Source organism: Akebia trifoliata, chromosome 14 (assembly GCF_017979445.1).
Source record: "Akebia trifoliata isolate Shusen 1 chromosome 14, ASM1797944v1, whole genome shotgun sequence".
Classification (NCBI taxonomy): domain Eukaryota; kingdom Viridiplantae; phylum Streptophyta; class Magnoliopsida; order Ranunculales; family Lardizabalaceae; genus Akebia; species Akebia trifoliata.
Window position 1 is genome coordinate 10,612,250 of NC_141388.1, and position 26,684 is coordinate 10,638,933.

The window sequence follows — 26,684 nt, forward strand, 5'->3', positions numbered from 1 at the left end:
TTTTTTTATTTTATATTCTGCACTTTCTAGAAATACCACTCTAAAGAATGGATATCCTCTGGTAAAATATTTTCCAATCCAAAGCAAAGAGTATGCAAGATGAGATTTAGGAGAACTACTAATGGAAAAGAGATTGTCAGCAAAAAGAAACTAAAACCAACAACATCTACTGCTATACCTCACACCATATAAACTTACTCCAACCTAAACAAAACTTCATTTGAAAGAAAATCCTTAATTTCTTTTTGGCTTGCGAAAATAAAAGCCAAAATGTTGATGACTTCTGCACCGAATGCTCATTTTATTCATAAAATTGTCAATTTATCATTTTATATATTAAAAAATACATAGTAAATGACAAGAGATTCCCTTTATAGAAAAAATTTAAATTATTACAGGACACCAACTTCTGAATAACATCCTATACATGGTATGAATTTGATGGGTGTAATATGTTTAAGAAACAAATTTCATTTCTTGGTTAACTGAAAAATCCTCTTGAATGGTTACACACATTTATGACTAATATTAAAGGATAGCATTGGGAGGCCCTAAAGAGAGTCAAACATTTTTCAAAATATGGGTTAAAAGTTTTGAAATGGGCTGATTTTATATGAGGATGATCTCTATGATGAAAAGATCATTCTCATAAAAAATTAGCCCATTCTGAAACTTCTAATCTTAGTTTACAAGTCGAAGAATCGTGGACCGTCCAATTTTTGTAAATCACTTTTGATGGGATTAGAAGTTTCAGAACTGGCTGATTTTTGGTGAGGATGATCTCCTCATCATAGAAATCATCCTTAAAAAAAAAATCAGCCCATTCCAAAACTTTTGACCTATACATTGAAAAAATGTTTGGCACAATGTTTCGCTCTCTTTAGGGCCTCCAAACGCCACCCAATACTAAAAGCACTCATTGTAGATAAAAAGGAAACAAAACAGTAATTGATAGAGAAGGGACTTCATTTGCCTTTGCTATTTTGCATTTTGCCGGGCAACAACATAAGCACAAATGAATTCCATGGCCAATTTGTGTGGATTTTTGTTCTGAAATTTTGCAAACTCATCCATGGCTTTGAATGTTTCCTTATCGACAAAAAGTTTCAGGTTAAACCTTGTGATGCCTTAACCACACTTTTCCACTTCTCTACAATCTCTTGAAGTGTTTCAAAGCCCTGACCAATATGAATTATAATCTTAATTAATCATTTTGCTATTAGTAGATAAGGTACTAATCCAATGATGTGAAATCCATAGAAAGTTTCAAGGAAAGAAAAACATGCGTAGACTTTTTCTATAGTTTCTTTTAGGCACTATGTATCTAAGTTTCTTTTTTAATATTTGCAACACATGGATCCTATCATCCATGAAATATCTAAATTTTGTCTAAACTGCACTTAACAAGACTTTTATTAATAGAACTGGGCATCCAATTTTGCCTGAGGCAGATGTCTTGGTTCAATAGAGAGATTCTCTCTTGCTCCACTGCCCACATATCAATTTTTTTAAGATTTCAAATCTTAAAAAGAGTCGTTAGGCCGACATTGATTGTCACATTTACAATCCAACAACAGTCTTTTAGTTTTCATGAAAATATTCATATTCAAAGAAAAAAAGATTTGAGCTTGGTCGAAGGTGCTGAAAAGGGACGGCCACCGAGCACAACGGTGAAAAATAACTATTTTTTTTTTTTTTTGAAGTTCATATAATTTTGTCCTCTACAAATCCAATGCATGGGATCATCTTTTTGAATGTCACAAGTGATCAGATCAGAAAGTTTTATTTTTTTCACTATGCGGAGGATAGAGAAAATGGCATCAGGGGGGTTGGCCAAAAACTGCGTCATATTATCAAAATTCTACCCTAAAAGACTCACGTCCGCCCTCCCAAGGGAGAGGAAAATGATCTCCCAAATTTCAGACTATTGGACAATCCAACGATTAATGCATTGTGAATCGCAAGGACCTTCCAATGATCTTAAAGGAAACTGCCCCTCTCTCCTAACTTGTTCCACACTCAACAATAATCAAAACTTTCTTCCAAGTCCTTCTCCACAAATTTAGTCCAAACCAACACAAGCCTAAAATGTCCCAAAATTCATCTCTGCAAATCAAAGTCAATTCTGTCAACAAATTAAATCTAAGTTTTTACACATGTCAACCGTAAATATGGTTTTTTTTTGTTTGTTTAGAAAGTATCAAAAGGCAAAGAAAACAAATTTAGAGCAGAAATTTTTTGTAATGTTAATGAGCATGTAAAATTCTCTCAAACTTACAGCACCCATATATCAGCCATCTTTTTGAGGGATGATCACTTTTAATTTTAATACCAATCCCTACTTTGAATCGAACAATGAGTCAAGATTTATCACCTTTTTCTGGTGCTGCCTACTTAGTGATTCTTGTTGGGCAAGTGAGCGGAGCCGTCACTACTCATGGATAAATATATCAGAAACTCTCTGAATGGTCGATCTATAGGACGTTAATCCCATTCAACTTATCGACGAACATATTTACTGCTTTGGCTAGATCGACCGCGGCTCCAATATAAGAATGGGGAGTCAGCTTCAAAAGATTGGCCTTAGCTTCCTCAGGCAATTCCAATCCTTCAATGAACTCTCTTATACTCTCTTTGTTAACTGTCCTTCCTCTGGTTAGCTCCTTAAGCTTCTCATATGGCTCTGGAACGCCATATCTACGCATCACCTGGACCCAATAATACAAATCCTCATAAGAGTTTTAATCTTGGAAAAGAAAATCAAAGATGAATATGGTGATACACATCAGAATTTAACATATATCTGCTGAAGTTAAACTCAATGAAGAATGCCACAAACATGGAACATGATGGGAGGACCAACACAAATCATCCACAACTCTGTACAAATTTTTTTTTCATAAGTATAAAATAATCCACTACTCTGTACATTCTCTGGACATCATGAGAAAAGCTCCCAATAGAAAAATATGGAATGGAGAGGTGGGAAATTATGATCATTTAGTCCCATGATTCCAGTGGGACTTTGCTACTGAACTTTGAATTCTCATTAAACACGCTACGTCAAAATTGAAATTAATTGAGGATGTTGAACTTTATGTGGAGAAGTTATCTAAAAACTCACCAAAAAATGGAAAATTATTGTCGAAACATTGGGAAAACACATTAATGTTAAAGGAAATGATAGGAAAATAAAACACGATGACATAAGTACACACAAAAAGAACAAAGATAAAAGAAAATAATAATTATTATTATCATCATGATTCAATATATACAAGATGAATGGGTATCAAAATAGGACTGAAATTGTAGAGGCGAGATTTAAAGTTAATTTGACTAAAAATCTGAAATATGACACAGAACTCTTGTTAATGTATCATAGATCTATAGATCAACATCATCTACACGTCTGTATTACTAATGTTATCTTAAATGTACAAAAATGTGAAATTATATAGAAAATTGATGTTGATTTTAACCCTGCTAAGTTTCTTGATTCAAAACCTCTTAATTTAATCATCATTTTCACTTAACAACCACCCCAGAGCCCGTAAATGGGGAAAAATAAGGACACAATTTTTTTACACATTTCTCATCTGTTTTAAAATTAGGTTGTGAACTATATATTGCCAAAATATTATAAATTTACATGTAAATTTCCCTTCAGCAAGTTACAGACAAACAACCAACATTTGGTTAAGTTCACTAACAATTTGTCTAATTTTAATATTATCGGTAGGTCCCAAATAGTAGAGGTTTTATCCTCCTACAGTAAGTAACAAGGACACAAGTGTGTCAGTATCATAAACATATAGTGTCAGACACACAGATCCAACCCCCTCTTCCACTAAGTTTTGAATAAAGACAGACTTGCTCAAAAAGTTTGTTGGTATGTGCTCACAATTCCTACATCTATATACACACACCATATGACCACCACATTAAACTATATGAGGTGTGGCAGACCTCTTTCCATCCAAGCACGTATTAGTCTTCTCTTAATATATTGAACTGCATACACATAATATTCTAATTTACAGGTGTTCAGTTGAACAATCCTAACTATACGATAAATGCCATTTTCAAACCTTGTTGGATAAGAAAGGGCTTTCTTTGACCATTCAAAAGAAGAAACCAGTGTCCTGAATTATATGACTCGTATCATTTATGGGATATGATCAACCCAAGAGAGAGCTAAATGAACAGTTTGGACCAGTAAATGGCACAAAAAGTCAGTAATGATATATAAAAAAAAATTACATGTCCATAAGTGGGTAAGCATAAGTAGGATTATAGCAGCAAATCTATGATAAAGTGAAAAGCTGAACATAAATGGGTATGTGTAAACAGAGTAGAAAAAGGTCTCTGCCACTTCTGTAGAAATTTAGAAAAACCAATGCAGGAGTTCAAAGTTGTGCAGAAAACATGAGCATATTCCATCACATTTCAGTAGCAATTTGTTCTATTTTGCTTTATTTTTCCATGTTTATAAATGAACAAAGGCGCATCGCACACAAAAAGTTTTTTAAAATGAAAGAGGTCATGTTCAATAAAAAAAGCGTAGTGGTTCAGCAAAAAATAGTAGCAAATGCTTACTGTTTGTATTGGTTCAGCAAGCACTTCCCATGACTTATCCAAATCTTCGCTTAGGCGAGCTTCATTTACCTATAATCCAGAACAAATTCAGTTAGAACTAGGCCTACCCAATTCAGTGACATATAGACAATTTCCAAATAATGACAGCAGTTGCATCACCGGTGATGCAAGCTGTTTTGAATTATATAACCCGCAAAATATAATAGAATAAAAAATCTTTCAGGGTACAAAGAAGAAAGAAAGAACACAAATAGAGAAGAATAAAGTTATCAAGATAGCCAACCTTATAAATTCTCTTTTCAGCCTTTCTTACTTGGTTAGGTTGGCCACATAAATCCAGTCATAGCAAATGTTTTCAGAAACAAACAAGTAAAAAAGCTCGTAGAAATGACACACCTTCTAGTAGTAAACACCAAAAATTCAACAATTTAATGCTCACCTGAAGTTTCACCATGCCCTGTAGTGTACTTTTGTAAGCAAGAAGTGAATGCCCTAATCCCTCGCCCATATTCCTTAGAACTGTTGAATCAGTCAGGTCACGCTGCCATAAAATATGTAAAGAAGGCAAGACATTATTGCCAAAGCAAGATACACACCATCAAGCCAACACGACTTTCCCCATACATTAGATGCCACAGCATTTCAGCCAGGTTAGCTAAAACAAATGTGGAAGAAAATGCACATAAAAGCCAAATTAAGATACTTCACAAGATTAGTAAGCAATTTATAATGCTCACCAGCATTGTGCATGACATGCATATAGTTGAATGTCCTAAAGCTTCGGAAGCTCTGGTAAAGATCTCATAGAAGATATATTTGACATGTTTTTCAGGATTGAAACAAACAAGTGGGAAATAGAAAAAGAATGCATTAAGAAGTTCCCCATCCCTTCCCCCACAACACAACACAACCAACAACACCCCCCACCCACAAAAAAAAAAAAAACAGATTAGTTACTACCTGCCATCGTGATATAGGTAATTTCATGCTCAGGTGGGCTAGACCTCCATTGGCCTTACCCAGATTTCCCTCGCTGTTTTCAAAGTCAATAGGATTCACTTTGTGAGGCATAGTTGAAGATCCAATCTCACCAGCCTTGGTTATCTGTACGACATCTCCAAAAGGGAGGATTTTAACTCATTAAAGCAGAATTGAGAGACTGCAAGACTAAAATAATTTTATTTTTTATACTTTTTTGCATCAGAGACTCACTTGCTTAAAGTAACCTAAAGATATGTAGCCCCATATGTCTCTGTCAAAATCAATCAAGATATTGTTAAACTGGATGATGGCATGGAACAGTTTTGCCATATAGTCATGAGGTTCAATCTGCATAGAAAGAATACAACAATCAGAAGCACAGTTAAAGGTATGGAATCTGAATAACAAGAAAATGAATTAATATGCTTTCATGATTATTGATTCCACATCCTCCAAAGTCCAAATAATGGCCAGATTAAAGGGTCCCATAAACCTACTATGTCCTGAGTTAAATAGCACTTTGAGGGCCCATGTGGTTTCCAAATTCTATTGACAACCCATTTCTCTGTGTTATAATCCGCTATCTTGACACAAATTTTTTTTTTTTTTTTTTTGAACTCTATATCATGAGACCATATAATCAGTGAATTAGTAATGAGAAAAATCAGTGCAAAACAAACCTGAGTCACGTAGGGGTTGAAACATAATCCCAGAGAATTTACAAACTCTTCTGAAATTCTGGGCCAGTTAATATCAGGATATGCAACAAGATGAGCATTGTAATTTCCAACGGCACCGGCAAACTTTCCCAATAATGAAACTTGAGAAATTTGCTGCCTTTCTCTGCTTAATCTGGCAGCAAAAATTGCCATTTCCTTTCCCACAGTGGTAGGAGAAGCTGGCTGCAAGAGTATTTCAAATCAGAAAACTAAATAAATAAATAAATAGAAAACAATCACAGATGCATCTCAGGAAACACACACACTAGCTGCAAGAGTAGTTCAAATCAGAAAACTAAAAAACTAAAAAAATAGAAAATATCACAGATGCCTCTTGGGACACACACGCACACACGCAAAACACAGGAAGTCTCTCAAATATCTGCGTTTGGATGGATTTCACAAGATAGAATGTAAATCTGGTATTAATTACTAATAACAATGTCAGAGATCAAGTGATTCTCAATTTCAAATTCAATATCTTAAGTTTTAAACTGCCATTTCTAATCCTTACTACACTGAGTTTTACATATTTGCAAGAAGGGATATAACACTGAAGGATTCAAAAAGTCATGGTCAAAGTCAGTCCAGATTTTCTTCAAACAATATAAATTACACTTTCTAGGGTAATTTAAAATATTGATTAAAGGGTCTTGAAGATTACATAGTAAAAAAGGATATTTTTGTAATTCTCAAAACTGACCAACGTCATTATACGGTCGTTGGTTGTAATTTTCTTGGTTTTTGACCAAAATGACTCTGATTATCTGAGGTTTAAATGTAAAGGTGGGGGTATTTTTGGAATCCAAATTTTGGTGTCAAACCACTTCTACTTCTCCTTCTCTCATTATAAAAGCAAAAATATTCCCTAGCAAATGCTTACCTGCCCATGAGTTCGTGAAAGCATGGGAATATGAGCATTCTCCTTTGCCATGTCACATATCGCTTTAACCAACTCATCCATTACAGGAAACATGACTTTGTTGAGAGCTTCTTTAAGCATCAGTCCATGAGCCAAATTGTTGATATCCTCCGATGTGCAAGCAAAATGAAAAAATTCAAGTACCTACATTTAAATATATAAAAAAAAAAAAAACAAGGAACTCGTTCGATGATCCAATACAAAAATGCTGGATAGAATCACAGACAACATCGTTAAAGTGAGAAACTTCAATACCTACAGAAACTGAATAACTAAATGCTAACCTTCGCAATCTCTGGATGAGATTGGCATTTCTGTTTCAAGAAGTATTCCACAGCTTTCACATCATGGTTAGTGACTTTCTCAATCTTTTTTACCTCCAATGCATCACTGGTACTAAATCTATCGATTAATGATTCTAGATAAGATTGATCCTCCTCTTTGAAGCTAGGGACTTCTACCACTTCGGGAATTTGTGAAAGCTTTATCAACCATTTGATCTGTAAGAAATAAAATCCACGAAGTACATGGATTCTAACAATTTAAAACCTTTAATCATGAAAATAGATAAGATAAATAAAGAGTCTGAATTAAAATAGTACCTCAACTTGAACACGGAAGCGAATTAGACCAAATTCACTCATGAACGGCGCCAAGTCCCTAACTTTTCCCCAGTATCGACCATCTAAAGGTGATAAAGCCGTTAAACTAGAGAGCTCAAACACATTTGGATCTTCCACAGACATCCTATTTATCTGAAACATGAAATTTAACAAAAAAGCAATTCTTTTAGGACATAGATAGCACAGATTTTCAATTATCCAAGTCCATTTAAACCATAGGAATCGACAATAAACATGAAAACGAGCTCCACTTAAAGAATTTATTGGTGAAAGTTAAATTTTCGGTAAATTCTCTTTGAATTTGTAGAATTTCACTTGAATGAATCCCTTCAAGTAACCTCTGTTGCTATTGAGATATGGTGATCTTTCAGAGTGGCTCTACAACTGCAATCTTTGCGGGGAAAACTTCGGAGGATCGAAGATGAAGCATTTGAAGTGAAGTTAGAGCTTAGAAGCTTTCTCCGTCTTCTGCAATTGCTAGTTTTCGAGCTCAAACCCGAGGATTGAATGTTGCTCGAAACCCTAAGAGAAGCTCCAACCTCCATTGATAATAGAAGAAATATCAGAGAAGTTGCAGATACTGCGCAAGACGGAGATTCGCGGTCTTTTTTCTTCTCTCCATTCGAGGAAAACCCTAAGGTGTTGGCAACTTGTCATCCTCCGTAAGGGTCTGTTTGCAACGGGCAGAAAAATGAATTTCGTTTGAAAAATATTGATTTTTGATTTTTGATTATGTACTTTTCCAAAAAGTCGATTTCTTGTCCAAAGTGATTTTTTTTGGAGAGGGACTATGGATTTCCATCCTATCTGCAAAATGATTTTCTCATCTCCTAATGCTATTTTCTCACTATTACCCTCTCCTCAAAACTAAAAACTATAGTTTGAAACTCGACAACTAATGAGCAATCTTGAATTGGTTGAATAAATTTATAAATAACTTCTAATATATAATATTTATCATAAAGATATTACTGGCAAGCTAACTCCATCGAGATCACTTGATGATTCGCCAAATTAATTCTCGAATGTTGGGTGGAATCACCTTCAAAATATCTAACAGCCTATATTTCAACATGAACTTACTTGTATCTTTGAAGGGTGGAAGCATTGGGCTTTGTCTATCATGTGTTTGTTGGAGAGCCTACACTATGTAATGAGTTTATTTGTAATTTAAAATATTAATTAAAGGATGATTTTGGAGTGGTACCTAAAAATGCATATGCTTCTTAAGGGGTTATTTGTAATTTAAAATAATAATTAAAAATGATCTTGAAGATTACATATTTTTGTAAAGCATTTACGATTCTTATCCACTCTCACATTATGAAGTGTGATATGAGGTTCCAGTTTGAGGTCAGTTCAACATTATTATTATTTTGACTATGAAAACTAATCATCATAATTTAAAAAATGTGATTATCTTATTATATTAAATTTAAATGACTAATATAATGGTATTTTTAAAATAAAATTTTTGGTGTAGAACTTATTATTATTATTATTATTATTATTAGGGAAGGTGAAGTAAGAGTGCTTCAACGCAACAAATTTGACGTCACAAATGCCTCCCACTTTCATATTTTATTCATATAATAAAAAGTTATTTTGATCAAAAATCAAGAATATTGTACTCTTCTCTCTTATAAATATGTTAATTTTTAAAATTATAAAAATATTCATCTCTTATTAATTTTTTAATCAATATTTTAAATTATAAATAAACCCTTTTGATTATCACAATATATATTTGGGGTCAAAAAGATCAATGCTTCCACGTGGCAAGACACACCCCACCATCCTAGTTAAGAGTTTTGGATTGCAGCTCCAGAGAAACTTCCTACTACTACTAGTATACGTACGGAAGAGGCCTCCAAAAAATTCAAAAGAAGGAAAGGCGAACGTTAGGCTTTCATTCGTACGCAATTCCCGCCCCTTAACACTCTCACTCACTCTCTCTCTCTATCCTTGCGGTTAAACATTTCGCCCCTCTCTCTCTCTCTCTCTCTCTCTCTCTCTCTCTCTCTCTCTCTCTATCTGTTCTCTCTGCGTTAGGGTTTCATCATTCGAGAGATGAGGATACAGCGCAAATCCAAGAAATCAGACTCATCTTCAAAGGTACGAAACATTCCATCAATCACCTAGAAATTCAATCTTACAAACACTTGAAGTCTGAACTAGGATGATTCAATCTTTAATTTTTAATCTGGACCAGAGTATTGTGTTTCCTATTTAAAGAGCAGTGATTACTGATTAGAGATCAAATAAAAATTTCAAGATCCCTTTTTGTTCCACATTTTTGTTGTATTTTTCAGCTGGTTTTGGAAGAAATCATAGGGTTGACGACAAAAAATGCCAATGGATTGGCTTCCAAGGTGTCGACAGGAGATTGTGTTTATTTAGCGGGATGTGTTGTTGTGGTTTATAATGTTGAATCTGGAACTCAGTCACACTTCATGGTGTCTTCTCGAATGCCTAAGCCTCTGAGCTGTGTCGCAGTTTCACATCGGGAGGGAGGGTTCATTGCAGCTGGAGAGGTACAAAATATCCATTTATCCTCTTTTTATTCTTAATTCTTGAACCTAGAGAATTAACCAACTGTATAAGTGAAAGTTTAACTTGATTGAAACAATGGCAATCAATCCAATATGCATGGCAACCAACACAGTGGAAGATTTGAGTTTTATGTTGAATCTTTGTTTTTCATTTTTTATTTTTTATTTTTTTATTTTTATTTTTTTTTTATTTTAAATTTGGTGTTATTACAAAGTGAAAAATGTGAAATTTAGAAATATAGGATCATCGTTCTGTCAAGTGGTCAACAAGACATGGAGTGAGTTCAAAGCCATCGACATTACTGTGCCTGCAATTGGAAAGAATAGGCAGGGATTTTTATTATTATTATTGTTATTTATTTATTTATTTATTATTATTATTATTATTATTATTTTGTATTTTTATGGGTAGGCCTGTTTTTAATGAGATCAATAACTCGGTGATGGCAAGAATTGAACCAGGTGTATGGTAGCATCACCCATAGACTTTACCAACTAAGCTATTTGGCACCTTCGACGGGCTAAGGATTAGGATCCACTATGTAATAGAATGATCCTAACCATGTGATCTATAATATTCCTTTGGGTGGTCGGAAAGGTTGTGTCCAGATTTTCCGAAAAAATAAAATAAAATCCATGTATAGATAGATGGCTAGAGTAACATGATATGTTAATTTTTGGAGTACTATATACCTAAATAGGTGTGATACATTGAATTGAACCCCTTATCATATACTGTAGTTGATTACTAATTTGTGTGTGTGTGTTTCATGATGTGGGTTGTTTCCATGGGAATTTTCCCTTGTTCCAATCTTTTTTTTTTTTTTTTTTGCTTTTCAACAGTAGTTATTGTTTATCCAGCCCTATACTAGCATACTCTTAGTCCTGTTTCATAGATAGAGCAAAAAATGAGAAGTTAATATCCCTATGTTGGATTTAGAAGTTTTAATTGGTCATGATAACATCGCATAATTGAGTATTAAGTATATAGTTGGTAATTGAATTGGGAGCAGTTTTAATCTAAATCTTTCTATACCCTTACATAGCTAATATGGTGTTGCAGTCAGGGCATCAACCTGCAGTGTTAGTTTGGGACTACTCAACTCGGGCTTTCCTTTCTGAACTAAAGGTCCATCAATATGGGGTGGCATGCATTGCTTTCTCACCCGATGGTTAGTCCAAACTATTCAATCAAAACCCCCTTATCTTCAATTTGTAACATTATTTATTTTTAATGGAGCTTGTTTAGAAAACTAAAATCCAATTATCCATTATTTACCCTCTTTTCCAGGAAAGCATCTGGTTTCTGTTGGATTTCCTCATGATGGAAACCTCTGTCTTTGGGACTGGAGGAATGGAAGGCTGGTGACAAAGGTTAAATCAAGTTCATTCTGTTCTGCCATTTCATCTGTTAGCTTCTCGTTGGATGCAAACTGTTTTGTGACGGCCGGGAAAAAGCACTTGAAGTTCTGGACGATTGGGTCATCTACAACAAGGTTTCACTCAAATGTTGGGTCAGTCTTTCCAACAATGGATGGAAAGTCTGCTAATCTTGGCTGTCAGAAAGGCAGTTCATTTATATCTGTAGTATCTGCCACCATGATTGATCCTAGCCTTGTTGGTGTTAATCGAGCTTCCAAATTCCAACCTGTTTATGCATTTACAGATACAGGCAAGATTTCCTCTACGGTTTAAATATACTTGAATGTCAAATATAATTTGATAGTGTTTTTTTTTCCTGCTTTAATTCACAGGTATTTTATGCGTTCTAAATTCTGAGCTTTCAATTACGACATGGGTGGATTTGAAGGTATGTGTTGTGTACCCTAAATTACAATTGGAACATTCAGTGAGTCAACTTGTGATTTGGCTAGGGACCCAAAACCATGTTTCTGTTGAGATTTTTCTTTTCAATAGAAGGGAACTCCAAAACGTTTTAACATTTTTATAAATATAAACTTCAAAGATGGTAATTAATCTTTTTCATTTATTAAGGATTTTATGTGAAATTCATGATAATTAAAGTCACAAAGGGGATTTGCCTGAGCCAATTTTCTATTATAGCCAGGCGAGTTGTTACTATACCAGGAGTTACACAAAAAAAGTTGTATCATTTATATGCAGCAAATTCCCCATGTTATTCATAATTCTAAGAACTTAATTTTCAGGTTGAGAAAGGTTTTGCACTGGCTATATCCAACAAGCTTATTGCTTGTGCATGCAGTAATGGAGTTGTACAACTCTTCACCATAAAAACTCTCAAATATGCTGGAAGGCTGCGATATTCTGACACCAAAGAACACCACAAGGCATCAAATATGCCGTGTGATACAGAAGCCTCTGAGAAGGGTTCTGAATCTGATCCCATTCTACCTAATGCAATAGCTTGTCAATTCGCCACCCCTGAAAAGCTTGGTGAGCATTTATGGATTATAAATATCCTAAAATGTGTTCCTTTTGTAGTACCTTGGATTTTGTGGCTTTTCCATTTCACAATGGTTATTACCAATTTTCTTTTCTTGCAGTGGTTGTTTATGGAAATCACAGTCTCAATGTATGGGATGTACGTGATGTAAATAAGGTGATTTCTTTATATAAGCTTCACCTAATCGACATTTGTATTTTTCATTGAGGATTTGTAGGCATACCCCCTCCCAGAAAATAAAAATAAAATAATAATAAGATTTTTAGCTTGATTACGTGGATTACAATTTGATTAAGGTAAAATTGTTAATATTTGCAGGTTATTAGGTGTTGTGTGCTTGATTCACACAGTGCATGCATTTGGGATGTTAAGAATCTGTCGTGTGAAAACAATCACGATCCTTCTCTTGCATGTGTAGCTAGAGGTTGTTTTGGTGGGGTTTCTTTTGCTACATGCTCTGCAGATGGTACAATTAGGTTATGGGATCTTTCCTTGCAACCTGTCTTTGAAAGGAAGAATAGTAAACCTAAAGTTACCATAGATGAACACATAGACGGTAATCCTTTGGATATTGAACAAGTGGGCGCTATACATTTAGGTAAGTTCCATGTCAAGGAGTCCTTAAGCAAGATACACTTTGTTTTAGGCTTAAAGTGTTTAGTTTGTTTTCAGCCCTTCCAAGTAGTATGTTTCATTTCTACTTTCAAACTAAACAATAAAAAAAAATTCTAGCTGACTAGCTGATACTCTTTGTTTTCTCCAGTCAGTGCTGGGATTTTTGAACGTGATATTGTGGAGTCAGGAGTAAGTTCTCTAGGGTTTCGATCGATGGCAGTTAGTTCAGATGGAAAATACCTGGCTGCGGGTGATTGCCAGGGAAATCTACATGTATATAACCTATATACTTCTGATTATACATGCATTCAGGTAAATTTAAAATATTTACTTCACAATGGCTAGTTCTACATAGAATTTTTCAAGTTTTTTTAAGTATACTTATTGGACATTCTGGCAGGATGCTCATGACGCGGAGATCCTCTCACTGGCCTTTAGCTTGCCGAGCAAGACTAATGTTGATAATGAAAAAGATGTTCTAGAAAACCATTACTTGCTTGCTTCAGGAGGAAGGGATCGAATGATCCATTTGTATGACGTCAAAAGGTTTGAGTTACTTCTTAATTTTCAGGGTTCGCATATTGTTGAGTGTATAGTTTCCTCCACTCTTGGGTGTGTTATACCCCAGTTAAGCCCCGTGACCCTCTTATATTCATAGTTCTCCCCCTTTCCAACAGATTGGTCTTTTGGAATTGTTGATTTGTTAAAATGGTATCAAAGTGCTAGGTTTGTATAGGTCACGGGTTCAATTCTTTCCACCCTTATGAGTGGGGGAGTGTTGAGCATATATTGTCCTTCACTCTCGGTGTGTCATACCCCATAGTTCTCCCCCTCTATAAAAGTCCGGTCTTTTGGAGTGGTTGGTTGGTTAACACATATCTGATCTACTCTTTACATTAGGGGTTTTGAAGTCATTGAAAGTCTTGACGATCATTCAGCCGCTGTGACTTCTGTAAAACTTACCTACAATGGTTGTAAGATTCTCAGTTGCAGTGCTGATAGGTAAGATTTGTAAGGAAGTTCCTTTCACTTTGCTTTTGAATCATAAACCAAGACAAGGGGAGGCTCTTATTGACTTCTTTTCCAACAGATCTCTTGTGTTCCGTGATGTGGCCATAACTGATAATGGCTGTAGAATTTCACGTAGTCATCATCTAATCGCATCTCATGGCACGGTCTATGACATGGCTATAGATCCTGCAACGGAGGTTGCTGTCACCGTTGGGCAGGTCAGTCCATATTCCCTATAAATGTTTGTGCTAGAGGAAATCTAAGGACTTGTAGTAGATTATAAAGCTGTTAAGCAAAGCAACCGGCAGGCAAGAACTCATGTGGAAGGGAAAAACCTATTGCCTAAACCTCATGTTAAATTCTTCTGTTTATAGGATAAGAAGATAAACACATTTAACATTTCTGCTGGGAGGCTTGTCAAAACATTTAAGCAAGATGGAGATTTTGGGGAGCCAATAAAGGTGAGCTACTATAATTGTTACCAAGGCACTGACACCTTCTCTGTACTCACGATTTCATTTCTAAATTACACCCCTTTTATAGGTATCTATGGACCCAAGCAACAGCTACCTCGTTTGCTCCTACTCTAACAAGTCTATGTGCATCTATGACTTCACCAGTGGAGAGTTGGTCACAAAAGCAGTGGGGCACGGTGAAGTTATAACTGGTGTTGTTTTCTTGCCTGATTTCAAGCACATAATTTCGGTAAGCCCTTTGTGCGCATGTTCCATTATGATGTATCAAGATTCAAGTGCTTCTATATTCAATCATAGAATGGCTACAATCACATAGCAAATTCCCAATTCATTTGTGCTGGCTAAGTCATACCAACTGCCGTCATTGTTGTTATTTTTTTTCCTTTTGAACTCTTGCCATAATCTGCAATTGGAGAATAACATGTATAATTTAATAAACCTTTTGAATATCTACCATTTTAAATTCCAAACTAATCAAAGATTCAAAGGCCCAATACTGCAGCTCCCTTGGGGCACAATGTCAATAGTGTTTTAAGAATTCTATTTTGCTTTCAAAATATTAGTAAGTCCTGATTCCAAGATCACCTGCAAAAGCATATATTAGTAGGGAGACAAGTGAGAGCAGGATGACACCAGTAATCCCGGTATGCTAACTTTTTATCCTGTTAGAGAGTATTTGGATGTTATTGTACTTTTAAATTGGTTTCAGACATTGAGAAACATAATGACATTATATGAAATGGTATGAGATTCAGACTTGAATGCACCAGCTCAGCTAGTTGGTAAAGTCTGTGAGTGGTAATATTACAGACCTGGGTTCAATACCCACCTTCATCACTTGTCTATCAAATATCAATAATGGATTCAAGCCTGTAATAATGGTTGTTGGTTTATGGGTCATGACTGACATGCACATCCGACGCATTCTTTTTAAATCATGTGCCAATTGTTTCTATCCATCTATGTTTTTTGTTGCTGATGTCTCTAGGCATCATGTTGTTTATTGATGCTTGGAGCTGATTCTGATTCCACTGATTCTGATTCCAGGTGGGTGGTGATGGTTGCATTTTTGTATGGAAAGTTCCTTCTCCGTTGTCATCAAAAATGTTGCAGAGAATGAAGGAACGTGTTGGTCCTCTGTCACCAACAAGCATGCCCAAGCCAGTAGTTTCAAGCAAATGCTTAGTAAATGAGGAGGTTGGCCATCTATACGACATTAATTCCAAAGATATCTCAATGCTGGGAGACTTAGATCAAAATGGAGAGAAAGTACCTTTTCATGATGTCTCGTCATTCAGATTTAGCATCTCAAGACTTCCAAATTGGGCACAGACCAAAGTGACAAGTAAGGAGACAGTACCAGCAGGTCCCAGAATCACGTCATTCCAGGTATTTTAAATGAGACGTATTGAAAATTGAAACTGCTCCTAATGTTCTAGAAGTCTAGAACTGTCATATTATGTTTTTGATATTCTGTCTCCCATGGGAGATTAATTAATATTTCTTTATTCCACATTCATTCACTTAATCAGATATACTGCTGGAAATTGTATACAGTTCTAATGAAATGTGGAATCCACTGAAAATATTTAATAGTTCTGGAGAATTTGTTGCTGTTCAAAGATTTGGGCTTATAATGGAAAATAAGTATTTGTCGGTTCAGAAAGTTCAGCCTGTCTACCCATACATATTTAGGAAGAGCAAAGTTGACAATTTTCAAAATTTCCCTTCATTCTCTCGAATGAATGGTATTTTTATTTTTTTTCCCTCTTCTGATCTTGTCAGGTTAAAAATTGTATTGTTTCACCTCCTTACAAAATTTCAAGCTCAAGTATCTGGGCAAAAGAAAAAAAAAACAAACGGTTTCCTTAGTAGCTGAAGTCCATGTTCTTGTTTGCTTATGCTTGAGTATCTGCTGTTTTGATGATTACCATTATTGGCAGCAACTAAAACTAGAAGTTCCCTCATCCTCAATGGCCAGTAATGGTGGGAATTCTGCCCCCAAGAGCTCCAGTGAAGTCCACACGCCTTGTAGACTAGACTTGAGAGACGGTGAACTCTGCCCCACTAACACATCAGAATCTTCAATTGATGGTGTTGCCAGCAGAAGTGCTTTAGTGTCTCAAGATATTCCAAGGTGAAAACATCATCATTCTTTTACAAAGTTATGCTACCTAATTAATGGAAGATACTCTCAAAATTTTCCTCATGGTTTCGCTTCTATGTGGTTCAACAGCTTTGCCATGGACAAACGCTGGCTCACTGTTCACACTGTTTGTCTTGATCTATTGGATTCTCCGGAGGGGAGGAATTTCAAGGATGTAAGGGTGCCAGTTTCTGATCTGAAAATTTGTAAGTCCAAAACTATCTGCATTATTATATAATAAGTTTCTTAATCTAGAATAATGGTGTAGTGATACTTAACCTGTATTTGTTGCTACATATGACTTAGAAGGATACATGTATTTGTGTCAAACTGGAGACTCTCACTTCCTTTTACATAAATATTAATAAAGAGATGGATCATTTTTAAGAACATACATTATGTCAACTACATCAATATATAAAGAAAATATTTTACTTCCAATTTGACATAATGAGGGATTTAATACAAAACTATAAGCCATATATTCTCTTCAAAGTCCCATATGTATTGAACAAAGTGGATTTTTCCTTCAAATGCAACTCCCATGTTTGAATTCTTGTCTTTTAGAGTTGGTCCTCTTTCTTACAAAGTGACTGCTCTTATATCCAGTAGAAGATTCAACCTTGGAGGGACCAAGTAAATGTGTTGGCATGGAGATCACATTAGGAGATCCTATTTCAACAAACCAAGGCTTTAAGGAATTCTTTTGTGGACCTAACAACCAGATTGCAGATGATGGGCACTGTCCAATGTTAAATGAAAAGGTTGGATATAGTGTTGCTGGAAATTTGTGCGAGAACGAAGACCAATCCGGTGTTCATAGTACAACCACATGTTGTGAAGCTTCAGCCAAAGAAATCAATTTAGAGAAAAGTGAAATTTTGGTGCAAACAACAAAAGATGATGAAGACAATAATGCATCGAATCAAGATGACGATCTCTTCAGCCAGCACTTCAGCAATTTATCTACAGCACTGAAGGTTAGTATTTCATTATCACATGTTTCTTGGTTTTGTCTCATAATTCATGCAATAGGGCTTTCCGTATTCAGAAATGATTCTAGTATTGTTAGGAGGATGCATATTTAAATCAACTGGGCACCCATGGTTCAAAACATTTTAAGTACATCTTATATCATAATCCACCAAAAAATAATAATATTTATTGAAAAAAAGAAAAAGAAATACATCAAATACCCATGGCCATTGGGCATAAGTGTAAGCTGTTCCAACGCTTCTTTGAATAAGGTGGTAACTTTTCAAGGAAAAGAGACTTAATATGAGAGCCTTGAGTTGGAAGCCTCCAACCTCTTTGGAAACAATATAAAAATAGTATCTTTGTTGATATTTTTGTAAAGTCGAACAGCCTATGCTATACTAAAAATGGTTTCATTATACGTTCTTTGGTTTTAGGTTGAGTGCAGGCGATCATCTGCAAGGAGAAGATATTCAGCACGCTTTTATGTGCGTCGTGGCCATCTTACAGGTTGTACAAGACTTTTTGGATCGCCCAATCGAATTTCTGGTGGTAAAGATTTGAACTCCGGGGATTTAGTCCCTCACAATTCATCTGGAGATCCATCAACCCAGGTGTTGGAAGAATTGCGGATATCAGACACTTGTAACCCGGTATGCCACTTAATGCAATGCATAGTTGGTAGGATTACTGCCTTGTAATATTTTTCACTTTAAGGTGTCTAGATTCCTTAAGGTATCTAGGTTCATGACCCATTTCACATTTTCTTATAAATTACTCTTGGTTCATTTTAATCAAAAGCATGATCATGACTCTAAGCTTTTTTTTTTTTTTTTTTAAATGCCTATTACAGGATGTAGAGAACTCGAGAGAATGCTCGCCTTGCACTTTGCGGCAAAGTGAATCAAGTACTAGCACTCTGATTGATCATCCAACAAATGTAGAAGGAATCATCAAGGAAAAAGACCAGATATGCATTCCAGAAGGAACTGAGATGCGTGAAATAATTACCGAATGTAAAGAAGCATTAATAAGTTTAGATGGTGCCGCGGAGAGTACATTACAGTTATTCTCCAAATTGGGAAGTTTGATGGTTAGAGAAGAAGACATATCAGATGGGCCTCGAGCTGAAGTATATGATCAGGCTGCGAAGCTCCTTTCATCAGTAATGGTGAAACTAAATGCGCTAGATGACTTGGTTAAATCTCGCAATGTGGGTTCTTGTACAAATGCTAGAGTGGAAGATTTATCCAATTTTGAATCTCTGTTAGGAAGGTTTGCTGAGAGTCTTTCATGTCAGGTTCTTGAATTGGTGAAGAAGAATCTCTAGTATTCACACTAGTATGTCTCCCTACTTAACAAGCTCTACACACTGTAAATCAATTTTTTTTTTTATACAATAAAAATGATGAATCTCCCATAGAATATCTAGCCTGTTCGTGATGTAAAGGGAAATATAAAAAAAAAAAAAATTCTTGAATCCAATGGTTAGAAATCATGAGTCAAGTTGCTTTTATTTATTTATTTAAATAATTTTGAGCCTTTCTAAGGGGTAGGCCAAGAGTGGTGTCGGTGGGCCCAGAAAAAATTCCAAATGGCTCTCAAAGGAAAGTAGCAGTCAGCAGGTAGCATCCTAGGTCTTGGAAGTGTAGAATCTGTAGTGTACTCTTCAATTCAAACACAATGTTCTCGTACTGGACTGCCACGTGGCACACTTAGTGGGTTCTTTGTGACATGAATGTTTGGTCCACTTTTTTGGTTGATCCACACAAGTATCTGTGGCTTGATTTTTGATTTATGGAGATTGTATTTGAATATTTTTATCATTGGGCTTTTCTAGAATGGGTTGATCCATGATTCCTACCGTCCCTCAAATCTCTATATGCAGAGATGCAGGTCTCCGAAGCAAACTCTAACCGTTTTTCAAAATAAAGAAAACTCCTCTATGTCACTGTTCACATCTTCAAATATTAGAGGGAAGGGAGAAGATGTGAAGACCCATCTCTATTATTATTAACATTTTTTTGTCTTTATAAATATCAATTTTAGCTTTCTTTTGTCACTTTTTAATGTGAGTGAATAGTGTTTTAGAAGGAATAGTGATTTGAAGATGAGACCAGTTGGAGTCCAAAAGTGGCTCGGAAGATCGTGCCACATTCAGTAAAATGAGAAGGAAACTTCGATAACAAGTCACAATCTAATCCTTATAAGGAGTAGTGTTGCAGTTCAATGCAGATTCTATGATCTACAAAGTTGGGGCTTCGCAATGAAATCAAAGTGGGTGATAGAGTAGCTGAAGACATGGGAATGAAGGTATCATTTTCCCAAATTTTGCCCACACTACCAACTCTTTGAGTTCCATTGACAGATCAATCCATCTGATTGATGATTTATGGTAATTAGAATTGAGAATTTTTTGTTGTGGGCTTGAAACACAATCTTAGCAATTCATATGGCCCATGTTAAGCCCACCTTTTGGTGGACATTGAAATACAGAATATTGATGGTTTCTAGTCATTAGGTTTGAGATTCTCATCATGGGCTTCAAACCAACTTACAGACCCAAATCCAATTGTAAAAATGTTTCTAAAAAAAACTACCCAAAACTGCATAGCAGCTGCCAAAGGGTAGGTTTCAAATCGGTAATAAATGATTAGGAGCAATTCAATGGATCGAATCGACCCAAAACCCGAATTGATATGATCTAATGATTTTCATTACGGATGATCAAGATCATCAAATCCAGTAAGGAGGTGTTGAGGTCCAATAAGAACGAAAATCAAATCTCATAAATCGCATAAATGTTAGGGTTCTTAGATCAAGAAGAAGAAAAACTAGAAGAGAATGAGAAATTAAGAAGTTTCTAACAAGAGGGAGATACTTTATTATTATTGCTTATTCAATAATGAAAGCTGTCCTCTTATGTATATGGAGGGTGCCAAATTTGGTTACAATAGCAATTCTTAAGTTAACTCTAAATCCTAATTAGACTAATATTAAACTCCTAATAAACTTAAAATATAAATTCTCTAAAATAATTCTAAATGAATTAAAAAATTAATATAACTAGGAAAATAAAATGAGGATCCTAACAATAAACGATTGTGATTATTTTGATTCAAATGAAAATCATGGAGATTAAGTTAGAAATGTCAAAGCACGTTTTGCAAGGATTAATTTTTATTTTTGTGTTATTGCTAAGTTAAGCATCAAAGCGAAATTGGTAGAAAATCTTACTCAACATGAGAAATGAGTTGACAACATCAGGTTTCGATGGTTTGAGTTACAAATCTCTACGCATATCTGATAAATTCAATGGGAATTTGATCTTTCATAGCCTATTGTTTCTTGCGAGAACAACTCATTAGTCTCTCCTCTTTATCATTAGGATAGGATTTTGTTAATGTGTGCCCTAAGGGGCCATGTTTTTTGTTTTTGGCCTAAATTCTTAAATTGCTCTAATTTTTTTTGTTTTTGACCATAAATACCCTCAGTTGCTAGTACCCTGGGTGTATTTAATGCATTTTGACGTGTGCCCTTAGAGCACACATTAATAAGACCCTTAAAAAAAGATTAGTGATTTTTTGACGCCCCTCTGACACATGCTCCCATCACAAAACCGTAGATCACTTGTCTCGGGATATGTATAATCATAAATCTTTTCTTGTATATCCCGAGGCAAATAATCTACGGTTCTGTGATGAAGGCTTCATAGTATCACGACTCTTGTAAAAAAGCTAAGAAAAAAAATATTAAAAAGCAAGAGCATTCTCTGCTTTCCACTCCCATAACTTTCAACCCACCTAGTGATGATTTTAGTGCAATCTAATCTAAACTTTATTACAATAATAATACACCTCCATGTACCATAGGTCCCCCCTCCTTTGTAAATCGAAGGCATGCCTCATGAATAATTTAGCTCTCCACTACTTCAAATAATTTTCCAAAGATTTCTTTGGAATAATTGCAAATCCCTAAAAAGGTTTGCCTAGGAATTGTCCTCTTGTGTCCTTCTGTGTCCTTGACTTTATTTACTAACATGCCAAACTCTACATTCCTTTGTTGGGCTTCCTTCATTATATAGTTTATGTATTTTTATTATTGTAAGATAGAGATATCATGAGTGCTTGTGCAAATGGAATTATGAAGATCATATTAGCTCCAAGTTGATTTTATTTATGATGGGTTATCATTCTATGTAGATTTTTTTTTTAAAGGGTGTGGTTGTGAAAGTCCTTTTTGACTCAATCATTTCGATCCAACTCAAAGGGGTCAAACCCTCCCAAACCAATTAAATCTAATCCAAAATACAGGATTTTATTTTTAATAGGTTTTATGGGTTCAAAGATTCTTCCGACTTCGATTTTCTTGTCTTCAATTCATTAGTGGAATTTGATTGTCAGGGTTCATCACTACTGTTGAAGTGATGGCAATATGAAAATAAAAGTAATAGCGATTTTGGCAAAATAATCGAATTGTTTCAAGTAAAATTGCGTACATCTACATTTGTTCATCATTTTATATAATTTTTTAAGACATCTGACTACATCATGTTTTGTCCTACTTGTTTTTATTCAGAAATTACAAGATATGGCCTCTCACTCAACAAGCTAAGGTCCATGAATTCTAGAAATTGAATTTCGATGGCTCAGGACTATTAAAAAATTTGATGTTCCCAGATTCAACAGCTTAGAGGCGTTGAATTTCTCCCATCCTTCATTAATTTGACAATTTTGTCCCATAAAAAAAAAAAAAAACAAAACAAAAAAAAAAAATCGATATCTTAGTTCGTCAAATTTTATGAAATTCAACGTTCTTGGGTTGTTGAATATGGGCGCTATTTTAACGTTGTGTCTTTGGAGTGGCAGCTCTTTTGCCTATGGGTGCAATGTGTTGGTATGTGCCTTTAGTGTTGTGATTTAACTATCAGACCACGTGTGCCTTGGTAATGTCAACTCTTGTTCATTACATAGAATGTGCATCATCGCCATTCTAAGATTTGAATCCCATCACACGATGTATCGTGGCTATCCCATGGAATTTGTGTCAGGAAGGTTATAATTTCCCTTTCTTGACTCTTGGGTAATGGATTTCCATTTTTCTGGATATTACCAACCTGCACATATATGATAAATGATTCCAATAAACCAATTTGGACAATGGTTTGGAAAAAAAAAATGTATAGATTTAGAAAATACATCTTTTTAACATAATCCGAATTATTGGATGCAAGTTACAATCCTAAATCATCGTTTTATAATAAGCACAAATGTTGAAAATCTTAATAATAATAAATATATTTATAAAAGAATTATAGAAACCCATTTAAATAAATCGACTGATCAGCTCGATGTTTAGATGAATCAATGAGGTGACTGATTTATTGTGTAAAATTAGCTCAATAGCACTTGAGGCCATTCTAGCTTGCCCGAGACGATTTCAAATTATTTTTTAAATATATTTTTATTCAAACAATTATAAGTTTTTATTATCACTAAATATTAAATTTATTAAAAAATTATTTATATTCTAAAAATGTTATGTTCATTTTTCATATATGTTATTTGTTAGGGGAGACCATAGATGGGCCCGATACCAACGTTAAAACTATTTGTACAGATTGAGGTCCCCATTTGAGCCATGTGAACTATCACCTTACTCCAAATGACATCTCATCTCTCTTGATTTGTGGTCTGGATGGGGTTTGAAAAATAAATAAATAAAATTTGGGACTACATTTTAAATTTAAAAATGACGGCCATTGAATTCCCAGATTTAAAATTTAAATTCAACAGTGAAAAAATTCTCTTTTTTCAAAAAAAATTTTAGAAGTTCGTAAAATTTCATTCTCTACATAGACGTGACACCTGATCGTGATATTGGGGGCTACGTTAGTATGTGGTCCATATTATATATATGGGTCCCGTTCAGCACCCTAAGCTTTACCACACATTTTAACAAACGTGTTTTGTCTTACATGGGTTAGAAGTTTTGGAATGGGCTGATTTTTGGTGAGGATGATCTCTATGGTGAGGAGATCATCCTCACCAAAAATCAGCTCATTCCAAAACTTCTAACCCCATAAAAAATGGTTTACAAAAAATGGACGGTCCACGACTTTTCAACGTGCAAACATGGGGCTAAACATTTCGGAATGGGCTGATTTTTGGGGAGGATGATCTTCTAATCATAGAGATCATCCTCACCAAAAATCAGCCCATTCCAAAACTTCTAACCCATGTAGGACAAAAAACGTTTGTTAAAGTGTGTGGTAAAACTTAGGGTGCTGAACATTTCCCTATATATATATATATAAAAGCTTCTCGGACATGATTTAGGCTCGATCTCAAAGACAACAGTGGAGGCATAGTCAATGTGAATCACCCATCATACTAGTTAGTTCAAGTTTCGAGTCATCAAATATGTTTTAAGATATCAGCCAAGTCAACTGGACCTTACGTTTTATAATAGAAAATAATTATTTTTTTAATGATTTAAATATTTTTATCTATGAACATAAGATTTTGTGACTGAGCATCTAATATCAACCAAGTTTTTGCAAACTCAGTAATTGAGTCACATTTTTATTAGAGACCCAATTATTACTTTTTTGGTTCCAAATGTGATAAAGAAAGGAAAACTATTTCTTATCTGATAAAGTTTTCAAAGACAAACAAACACTCTGACCATCAAATCTTCACAAACCAATAAAAATAAACTAAAAATACAAAAAACCCTAATGTTCTGGAACACTAACTTTAATTGCATGCTCTTATACAGTAAGATCTCCTTACTTTATATCCATTTGAGAGAAAAAAAAATAATAATATAAAACAGAGTCAGTGTCCAACAGATTTGGGATCCAAATTCACGTAATCAACAAGAGACACCTCCATAATTAATACCATACTTTATTTTCCTAAGTAGCCCATAGAGTTAAACAATGGGATTTGTCTTACATTGGTATTATAATATTTTTTACTATTATAAGAAAGAAGGCCCTTCTCTCTATGGGCTGCAAAAATCTTGATGGGCCCGATTACTAAACGAGCCTATGATTAATATTTTTTATACCTTTACTATGGGCCCGAGTTTTATTGATTCTGACAAGATTTTCTAAATCGCACTAGATTCTGTACAATTGACATGCCTTGTCTATCTGTCTCGTTCATGGACGATATCAAAATGACTCGATCAAGTTATCTCAGTCTTGGATGAGATTTAAAACCATGTTTGCATCACAATACTCACTCTTCTCTTATTACAATAGTGAAGGTATAAATAAATGAAAAATACTATCTTTTTCAAGGTTAAAGCTCTTTATCAAATAAACAGCTGAGATGAGAGACTATTGCCAAGGGAATACCCCATATGTTTGATGTTGTAATTTGAGCTTAGAAAATTAAAACGGAGGTATTACTCCCTTGATCAAGATCATCGAACAAAGACTTGCGAAAATGGTTTCATAATTTTCGTATCTTTTCTTGTCTCGCCCTTATATTGATATCATGTTGGCTTTGTCTGTTATCTCGTCTCAAATGATTTAAACAAATTAAATTAATTTTAAATTATTTTTTAAAATATATTTTTATTTAAATAATTATAATTTTTTATTGTCAGTAAATAATAAATTTATATACTTAATATTTATTTAAATTATTAAAAAATTATTTATATTCTAAAAATGTTATGTTCATTGTGCATATGGTGGAGACCATAGATGGTGTCATGAAGAGAATCTATGTCGATAGATTTTTTTCCCTACCCATTTTTGTTATCCAGTTTGGATTTATAGAGTATTTGTTCTTGTTTAGAAATAAAAAATAAAAAAATGTGGAACCCTAAGCATAGGAAGACAAACCCTAGAGAGAGAACTAAAACACAAAGGGTAGGTAAGGTGTAGGTTAGGTGAGGCAGAGGACAGAACTTCACTTTAGGTCTCATTCCATGCAGCAAACAGAGCTCCAATCCCCACTCCCTCCCCCTCTAAAGGGCACTCTCCCCCACATGTTCTTAATGAGTCCCAATCTCCATTCCCTCTAAAGGGCACCTCTCTCTCTCTCTCCTATCTGTCTCTGTCACACATGCACGCAAGCACCGCACGCACACACACTTCCACTGATCTTCAAGAAACCACATGTCTCTCTCAATATGCTTGTTGGTCATCGTGACTGTTGAGGCCGGTGGTTCTTCTCGTGATTATAATTTAATTTAACCACGGTTCACTCACATGGGTTTCCTTCTTTTTTCTTTTTAAAAAGAAATATATTTCTCTCTTAAAAAAAAAAAAATTTGGTATAATTCCTATTTTGATATTTTGGGTTTCATCAGATTTTTTAAAAACAATTCTTCTTTTTTTTTTTATTTATTATCAGGTCATTTGGACTATAGGTCCGACTAGCAAGAGTGAGGCAGTTGTCCTCTTAAAGTATTATATCTTGCCCAAATCTCCCGGGTACTTGCAATACCCCCACAAGCCACCCATATTAAATAAGACTGGATAAATATCTATGAGTAGCCAATGAATGGTTGTGATTCGTAATGTTGTTTTGAAAACCATTCAAGTTTCAATTAATCTTCTTATTTAATGTGTGATAATTGGTTTTAGCATTCAAAATTGTTAATGTTATTATTGTATTT

General features: G+C 34.8%; 2 protein-coding genes across 4 annotated transcripts; one reads left to right on the plus strand and one right to left on the minus strand.

The window, feature by feature from the left end:
• Positions 1–2,081: 2,081 nt before the first annotated feature.
• LOC147386198 (uncharacterized) lies at positions 2,082–8,521 on the minus strand. Of its 2 annotated transcripts, XM_086423701.1 has the most exons (10): positions 8,183–8,518; positions 7,824–7,976; positions 7,506–7,721; positions 7,183–7,365; positions 6,261–6,482; positions 5,812–5,928; positions 5,560–5,703; positions 5,039–5,140; positions 4,600–4,668; positions 2,082–2,708 (listed from the first exon to the last, which is right to left on the minus strand). In XM_086423701.1, exons 1-10 carry the CDS (start codon positions 8,387–8,389, stop codon positions 2,475–2,477), a joined length of 1,647 nt encoding a protein of 548 aa, XP_086279827.1. In that variant the 5' UTR covers positions 8,390–8,518; the 3' UTR covers positions 2,082–2,474. The 2 variants fall into 2 exon arrangements, with proteins under 2 accessions (XP_086279827.1, XP_086279828.1); XM_086423702.1 differs by lacking the exon at positions 5,560–5,703 and having other exon boundaries at positions 8,183–8,521.
• Positions 8,522–9,709: 1,188 nt separating this feature from the next.
• On the plus strand, positions 9,710–19,433 carry LOC147386199 (Transducin/WD40 repeat-like superfamily protein). 2 transcript variants are annotated; one of them, XM_086424251.1, is made up of 20 exons: positions 9,714–9,959; positions 10,157–10,378; positions 11,460–11,568; positions 11,688–12,068; positions 12,151–12,206; positions 12,565–12,811; positions 12,922–12,977; positions 13,140–13,419; positions 13,585–13,748; positions 13,837–13,982; positions 14,337–14,438; positions 14,527–14,665; positions 14,822–14,908; positions 14,991–15,152; positions 15,971–16,312; positions 16,867–17,060; positions 17,160–17,275; positions 17,679–18,049; positions 18,482–18,697; positions 18,898–19,433. In XM_086424251.1, the coding sequence occupies exons 1-20, from the start codon at positions 9,915–9,917 to the stop codon at positions 19,372–19,374; spliced, it is 3,912 nt and encodes a 1,303-aa protein (XP_086280377.1). In that variant the 5' UTR covers positions 9,714–9,914; the 3' UTR covers positions 19,375–19,433. The 2 variants fall into 2 exon arrangements, with proteins under 2 accessions (XP_086280378.1, XP_086280377.1); XM_086424252.1 differs by lacking the exons at positions 18,482–18,697; positions 18,898–19,433 and having other exon boundaries at positions 9,710–9,959; positions 17,682–17,773.
• Positions 19,434–26,684: the final 7,251 nt, after the last annotated feature.

Excerpts from the sequence above, each read along its gene's own strand:
- LOC147386198 (XM_086423701.1), bottom strand. The coding sequence starts at position 8,389 with ATGGAGGTTGGAGCTTCTCTTAGGGTTTCGAGCAACATTCAATCCTCG. Across the intron at positions 7,977-8,182 it reads ATATCTCAATAGCAACAGAG|ATAAATAGGATGTCTGTGGA; the intron begins GTTACTTGAAGG and ends TTCATGTTTCAG. Across the intron at positions 2,709-4,599 it reads TTGCTGAACCAATACAAACA|GTGATGCGTAGATATGGCGT; the intron begins GTAAGCATTTGC and ends TATTGGGTCCAG.
- LOC147386199 (XM_086424251.1), top strand. The coding sequence starts at position 9,915 with ATGAGGATACAGCGCAAATCCAAGAAATCAGACTCATCTTCAAAG. Across the intron at positions 13,420-13,584 it reads AGTGGGCGCTATACATTTAG|TCAGTGCTGGGATTTTTGAA; the intron begins GTAAGTTCCATG and ends TGTTTTCTCCAG. Across the intron at positions 14,909-14,990 it reads ATTTTGGGGAGCCAATAAAG|GTATCTATGGACCCAAGCAA; the intron begins GTGAGCTACTAT and ends CCCCTTTTATAG.